Source organism: Biomphalaria glabrata, chromosome 15, assembly GCF_947242115.1.
Source record: "Biomphalaria glabrata chromosome 15, xgBioGlab47.1, whole genome shotgun sequence".
In the NCBI taxonomy this organism is placed as follows: Eukaryota; Metazoa; Mollusca; class Gastropoda; family Planorbidae; genus Biomphalaria; species Biomphalaria glabrata.
The window spans coordinates 30,078,003-30,086,226 of NC_074725.1; the positions used below are offsets into that span (position 1 = coordinate 30,078,003).

At 35.4% G+C, this 8,224-nt stretch overlaps 1 protein-coding gene across 1 annotated transcript; it reads left to right on the forward strand.

Moving 5' to 3' along the window:
- Positions 1-1,700: 1,700 nt before the first annotated feature.
- LOC106069931 (dynein light chain Tctex-type protein 2B-like) lies at positions 1,701-8,150 on the forward strand. Its single transcript, XM_056013271.1, has 5 exons — positions 1,701-1,930; positions 3,175-3,308; positions 4,332-4,401; positions 5,429-5,492; positions 7,501-8,150. Exons 1-5 carry the CDS (start codon positions 1,803-1,805, stop codon positions 7,546-7,548), a joined length of 444 nt encoding a protein of 147 aa, XP_055869246.1. The 5' UTR covers positions 1,701-1,802; the 3' UTR covers positions 7,549-8,150.
- The last annotated feature ends 74 nt before the right edge of the window (positions 8,151-8,224 follow it).

Genomic DNA, 8,224 nt, shown 5'->3' on the forward strand with positions numbered 1-8,224 from the left:
AATACTGTCTCTAATTCAGTCACAAGAAGCACTGACACTTGATTTCCAACATCAATTCGGTCCAACACCAAGCCGTGTTTATGCCATCTCCCATTTAGCTCGAGCCTGTCACACAAGTCCTGGGTTGGATCCCCATACTAAATGAAATATAGATGTTCAATGTTTTCTTGGAGGTTCAGCGAGTGACTATTTAAATTATTCCGATAGTGGATTCCAGCGGTGGTTGATTTTGAAACCAATACGATGCCAATGCTCAGACATTCTCATCGTATGACCTCAAAACCATCCATTCGAAGTTTGTTTCTTTATTTTCTTGCGGTGGTTGATTTTGAAACCAATACGATACCAATGTCCATACATTCTCATCGTATGACCTCAAAACCATCCATTCGAAGTTTGTTTCTTTGTTTTCTTGCGGTGGTTGATTTTGAAACCAATACGATACCAATGCCCAGACATTCACATCGTATGACCTTAAAACCATCCATTCGAATAACTTTTTTTTTTTAAAAGGTACGATCTTTACATTGGAATGTCTTTGCTTTTAGATTACTCATTTTTGTCACACACTAAATTTGTCTTATTGGATGGAGGGGGACCCACCAAGATGTTCTTGAACCCGGGCCCACGGGTACCTTGCTACGCCACTAGCAGGAGGGGCTCGTTAGCCATGGCTGGCTACCCACCTAGGAGATGGAAAGCTCTGAATTCAAACCTTTGTTGCCTTGCAGCTATACGGTCTATACCCAATCATGGGAAAGGCTACGGGAGTCAACCCTGGGGAAAAATCAGGAGCTGGCGACATGGCGACCCTAATGCAGTTTGCAGCACCCAGTGCTACATCTTGGCAGAACCTGCGACGCCGCTGACCCCAAACTGTATCGGCACTGCCGTTCCTTTGGATAGGCCTACATTAGCTGCGTGGATAGGGGTTAACTGATGTGTGGGCGACATCTTTCCGACCACAGCTAATGCCCAGGTATTCATCTCATTTCCACGAGATGATCCAGTCACTAAGCGACTGAAGTAGGCCATAGAATAAGTTAATCAAGTTTTATACTTTGTTTTAATTCATTTTATTCTAATGTGTGTAAAATGAGGAATTTTCTAATGAAAGTAAGAAAAAAAAAAGAGCCAATGAAGGAGGCAAAGAAAAAAAAACTCATATTGCGAACAATGGATGCTCGTGTTCTGAGTGCTCAGGACTTTTCTGGATAGTCCCGGGTTTGAATCCTACCCGCCAAAATCCCCGCCATCTTGTGCTTGATAGGCCTAGCCTATATACACATCGAGCTAATCTTATCACGACTTCTGCTTGCAATAAAGGAGTTGCGCTGAATGCGCTCTGTCATAAAAAAAAAAACCAAAGCTGCATTTATATGTAAAGACCACAGCTACACGCGGACAATTTTGCCAACAGTAAGATTTAAACTATTGTTGGTAAAAATGAAATGAAAAATATTTGCATGTGATATCACATCTTAAAATCTTTAGACCCGTTGAAATTTAGGTAAATATTTTGTATCTCTTTTATGGTGGCTCCTCTGTTTTGGATCCTTGGGACATTATATATTGAAGGTTGCTCACTGAATATCTTAATATCTTGCCTTGAATTAGAGGGAGATGTAATAACATATGTTGTTAAAATTTTGGTATGAAGATCTCAATCATTTTTTTTCGTATGTCTAGAATGATCTCCCCTGGTTGTTAAGGACACCATTTTGAATGTTTTTGTAATAGCTTGGCACCTCGTGAATCGGAATAATACTTGGAAGTTGTTATATTTAAATTAACGTTTCAAAATGGGAGATTCTGTTGATGCCAAGAAGAAACCTACATCTGATGAAATATTAAGTGATATAAATCTTGGTGTGAAGAGTGAATCATCCGTTCAAAACACTTATATAATTAGACCTAATTATTCACAAAAGTAAGTTACTTGACTAGATCTAGATCTAAGTTTAAACTTAAACTTTAAAGTTACCAACGGCACACCGTGCCACACGTACCGACTAGACTAGTACTCAAGTAGATCTACTAGGACTACCGGTCAATTCAATTAGAGATAGATCTAGATCTCTACTGTCTCTAGTACACAGTAGTAGTAGATAGTAGATCTAGTAACTAGTAAAATCTAGATCTAGTTAAAGTCTGTTAAAGTTAGTTTAGACTAGTCTTAAGTCAAAAAGCTTAGTCTTAGAAATAATCATCTAGATGATAGATCTAAATTATTCTAAATAGATGGACTATGAATAGTATGATCTATAAATGATATGGCATGGATATGGTGATATTCAGATATGGTTAACATGCGCATGACATGTAACAGTAATAGGACTACTAGGACATAATCATCTTCTTTTTTGAAGTAAGCTAGCTTCTGTATTATTATTTAAGAAAAGAACATTTAACTTTTCTTGGTCTAGATTGCCTAGAATGTCTACTCTAAATCTAAATAGTGATTCAAATAGATTCTAGATCATCTAGTTGATCTAGATCTCTAGATCTAGAAAGGGTCTAGATTATAATAGATAGTGATTCTAATACTACTAATAGATTCTAGATCATCTAGTAGATCTAGATCTCTCGAAATAGAAAGGGTCTAGATGATAGATCTAGATCTAGAATAAGCGCTCATTAGAGTTGCATTAGAGAATAATCCATCAGGTTTATTTGTTTGACAACATAACTGTCATAACAGACATTGAAATCCTACAATTGTCACAGATAACTCTTGATCGCTCCTCATCGCATGAAGCCAGGAGTATCATAGTTTCATCATATTATAAGGCAAGGAGATCGGTAATCAGTATGTAGATCTAAAAAACAAAAAAGAAAAGAAGCAGGCATATCTGCCTCAGACCCAAGCTACCCTTGCCATCTATTAGTCCATCTTTTGAAAGAAAAATTTTTTCTCCAGAGCCATTTTCAAATTCACAATTAGACATCAATTATACAATTAATCCCATAATGATTAAACATTTTTTTCAGATTATTTTATCCATTTTCTTTTCTTTCTTTTTTTTTTATCATAGTAAATTTTATTTTACATTTATTCTATTTTTTTGTGAAAAAGAATATAAGAAAAATCTGTTTGAATTGCAGTCTCTAAATTTACATAACTAGACTGAGATGATCTGTAAATGTTAATTGCTTTTTGTTTGTCAAATCTAGATTTCGGCCAGCCAATGTCAAGGAACTGATTCACACAGTATTGGGTGAGAAGCTATCAGGTGTTACATACTCATCAGAAGAATCTACAGCATTGACAAAAGACATTGCAGACTCTATAAAGTTTAAATTAAAAGGTATACATAATTAAATATGTGTAGAATTTAAAGTGTAGAGAGCAGTTAAACCTGCAATTTTAATCAAAATAGTTTGAATTGAATAATGTTTGAATCTCTGGATCTAAATATATCTAGATATACTGTAATGACTCAAAAATAAGACGTGTAGAAGTTGGGTTTAATTGGATATTTCAGATATTTCGTTAGAGTACATTAAAAAGTTAGAACGGAAATAGGTTAGAGAGAAAAAAGGACGAAGAGACGCCTTGTAGTGAATTTGACAACATCGACTGTGTCCTTCTTTATGTAATATAGTATTGTGTTCTAAATGGCCAGATTAACTTATTCAATACTATTCATTCTGTTGTTTGGTTTTAAAGGACTTGCCTATATCATTTCAATTAAATGGTTTGTTGAATATCTCAACCACCAACACTATATAACATAATTTTAACAACCAAAGCTAATAAAAGTGAAAATAATTATGTCCTTAAGGTATCCATATATTAATCATTAGTCATGCATGTTAATTAGAGGCTTAAACTCTGCTAAGTTATTGGTTTTCCTGTGCTGATTCAGGTAAACCATTGCATGCTTTAATGGCTCTAGGGAAAAGAAGTACTTGTACAAATTTGTCCTAGCATATGAAATAATCTAAACAATTGTGTAGAGCATAATTATCTTCTTCTTCGAAGTAATGTAGGAGGCGCATTGGCTGAGTGGTATAGCACTTGTTGGCTTCTGAACTGAGGTCATGAGTTCAAATCCTGGTGAAGACTGGGATTTTTAACCTCAGGATGTTTGGGTGCCTCTTAGTCCACCCAGTTCTAATGGTTTGTCATTATTCTGGCCACATGACACCATTGTTAAACGTGGGCCATAGAAACAGATGACCTTTACATCATCTGCCCTATTGATACTGAGGTCTGAATGGGGAAATAAGCTTTGAAGTAATGTCAGTAATTCATGAAATAAGATTGTGTGGATATTCTTTGAATAAGTTTTATTTCTTTAATTTATTATTTGCTTTATGCTCAACAGACTTAGGATATGACAGATACAAGTTTATAGTACAAGTTGTCATTGGAGAGCAAAGAGGGGAAGGGGTCAAGTAAGCAGTTTTGTAGACTTTAGTAGAAACATTGACCTGCTACCTATAGGCTAAACTCTTACCTGAGGCAGCTTTATAGGCTAAACTCTTGTCTGAGGCAGCTTTATAGGCTAAACTCTTGCCTGAGGCAGCTTTATAGACTAAACTCTTGCCTGAGGCAGTTTTATAGGCTAAACTCTTGCCTGAGGCAGCTTTATAGGCTAAACTCTTGCCTGAGGCAGCTTTATAGGCTAAACTCTTGTCTGAGGCAGCTTTATAGGCTATACTCTTGCCTGAGGTAACTTTATAGGCTAAACTAAACTCTTGCAGCTTTTGGGATTGGCAAGTGGGTTAATGGCCTCATGCCTGAGAAAGGCCACATGATATACAGATTCTTTTGCCACATGATATACAGATTCTGTGTCTGAGTGGTAAAGCGCTTCGCTTCCAAACAGAGGGGTGTTGGGTTCAAATCCTGCTTAAGACTGAAATTTTTTATTTTGGCGTCCTTAAGACGCCTCTGAGTGCATCCAGCTCTAGTTGGTACCTACAATAGTTGGGAAAAAGTATAGGCTGTTGGTCGTTGTGCTGGCCACATGACATCTTCATTAACCGTGGGCGACAGAGACATGACCTTAACAACTGCCTCATTGATTGTAAGGTCTGAGAGGGGAAACTTTACTTTTGTCTCTATCATCCCATCATACAAATAAGCTTGGCCTCTTTTATTTGAATATATGTATTCTCAGAATACTTCTCAATAGAATCTTATTAACTTATTAACAAAACAATGTTTATACATGACATATAAACTTATTTTAACACTTAAACAGTATCTTCTATAGCTCTTAATGTTCCTACTATACTTTTTAAATATAAGAGAGTCCTTGAAGTACTAAGGGAACAACATGGCCTAAATTATGCCAATGTGCCATAAAATATAAATCTTAGTAAAAATAATATTGACAGAATTCACCTGCAGTGAATAAAAATGTGATTCAATTTAATTTTGTAATTAATTGTACTTAATCCACTTTTGTGTCTCTAGAATGGGCTGTCGCTGCTTTTGGGACTCGGACACAGACAACTATGCACAGGATATTTTTATAAATGTAAGTATCAGCACTGCATCAGGATTTTTTAGTAAACTATTGTATTAAATTAGAAGTTAGACCAACGTCTAATCTTTCGACTCAGGACCAGACACAACAGAATGCGACAACACATGTTCCGGAAGCTCAAAATTGGAACCAGTGAAATCTGCCCATGTGGAGTATCACCAGAAAATGCCGACCACGTCCTCCAAAACTGCTCTCTCTACCAAGAGGCCCGTATAAGACATTGGCCCCAAATCACCCCAATAGAAAGAAAACTATATGCGCAGTTCATCTCATGTATTGGTCTAGTCATATGAACACTCCAACATAACAATGAGAACGATGAAGAAGAAGAAGAAGAAGTTCCAGACTTTGTTTTAATTTCAACACATTATTTATAACACGCTGCCATTTCTCTGAGTTTTTAGGAAACATCTTTTGAGCACTATAATGAGAATGTGACTGTTTAAAAGTTGTTGAGAATGTAGCTAAGACTTTAAAGTTATCATAGGCTTAAATTAAAGAAATGATGGTTATCTGGTCATACAGTAGGCCCTGTTCATCTTCTGCTGCCTTGCTGGAAGTTTGGGCAAGTTTGTAATAATCTTTTGTTTGAAGGAATGCTCTTTCTTTCTTCTTCGCTGTTCATATTATCATGCTGGAGGGTTCAGGCAATCAGTTTTATACGAACTGTGAAGTTGCTTCCCCATCAGGCGATTCTCCATACATGTTATCTTCCATAGGGGTGTTATGGGGCCAGTATCTTATATAATATAGACGTTACTTCAAAAATGAAGAAGATTGCGTCCTATGTGTCATGCATTTAGTCATGCATATTAACCAGTTACCTAAATTCTGCTAAGTCACTGGTTTTCATGGCTATCTCATATCTCAGGCAACCCATTCCATGCTCTAAAAGCACTAGGGAAGAAGGAGTATTGTACAAATTTGTCCTAGCATATGGAACGAGGAATGTGCCTTTGAAGGAGGTAGTCAGCATTCTGAGGTGACACTCCAGAATGTCCATAAAAATTGTTCCCCTTTCAGACCTTGCGATCTATAGGGCAGATGATGTTAAGGTTATCTGGTTGTTTTTTTTTTGGACAGCGGTTAACAAGTAGAGTGTCATGTTGCCAGCACAACGACCAACCTCATTTTCTTTCCCTATTAGGGTTGGGTAGACCTAGGGGTGCCCTAAAAATTCTTACATTCAAAATCCCAGTCTTCACTGAGATTCGAACCCAGGATCCCGGGTTCATAAACATGTAAAACGAAATAGAAACAAACCTGTTATGAAATGGTTTGTAGTTCCAACTTTGTTTTACAATGTTTATATCAACTCACTCTGTCTATCTGTCTGTCTGGTAAAAAGTTTAAACATGTTATTTCTCCCACAGAGTTGAATCTTTGTACAATTAATCATTGGCATAGACAATACATGAGTCAATTTAAAAAAAAAAAAAAACAATTAGTCCATTAATTGCTGGTTAATAGTTATTTTGTTTGATACCAACAAGGAAAATTACCCCTTCAGTATTCACAAATAGGGTTATAATGTTTTGTCCCTGTAAATAATTGTACACATTATTTCTCCCACACCCATTATCGGATCAAGTTCAAACCTTAATCAATTATTTATTTTACCTAACAAAACATGAATCATTTTTTTTTTAAATTACCAATTAGTTAATTAATTATTGGTAATCAAACATTTTGTCTGATATTGAAAAAGGGAAATAACTTCCACATTATTGAGATGTATAGTTGTAAACAAAGAGAAATAATGTAAACAATTATTTACAGGGACAAATTTCAACATTATAACCATATTTGTGAATACTGAAGGAGTAATTTCCCTTTTTACCATATTCTGCTACTTACAGACTCAAATTAATTCACCTTAGTCTTTATATGTCATTAACAGTTCATTGTTATTTGATTCATTATGTTTTTAATAAGACAAGATTATTGATTGCATTTCGCTCCAATCTATCTGACCAACAAGCTGCTTGTACTATTTCAGGAGTCCCTGTTCTGTGTGGCAGCAGCTTACGGTGTTTTCAAGTATTAGGAGCAGACAACAAAAGCAAGTCAAGAGATTGGTTGTGATAGTGTAAATTATGAGGTGATAACTTTGTAAAACTTAATGACTGCTTCACCTGTACATATTAATTATGTTGGACTAGTGGATGTCATTGGATGATTCTGCTGCTAAATCTGGCCAAGTGATGTGTGCGATGTTGCTAATGACTTCCTGTTTTCCTTTTTTTTTTTTTTTGTCTACTTCTGGTAGGAGTAGATCATGTTCATGAATTTTATATCCCAGTTTAGAATTTTCTTGACAATATCTGATAAAATAAAACTTTTGCTAATATGAATATAAAAAATGTTTATTTATTCATGTGGCTGCACATGCATTCTAATTAATTCCTAAATGTTCTGACCATATATTACACTAACTGTTCAACCACATGAATTGCTTTTTATAGTTTAAAGAAGTTATGCACTACTGCTTAACTGCATACATTTTCTTCAATAGGTTATACCAAAGTTACTTTTTGAGGTCTTAGCAACATGGTGGCCATTGTGTATATAGTTGTATGATATTTTATGCTCAAATAAATTAATAAAATGTGGCAGTTATCAATAAAGTGCACAAATTCAACTTTTAAACATTGAATTTCTTTATTTTGTAACCTGTTCTGACCCTTTTCCTTTTATCATTTCATTTTAATCAATAATAACAT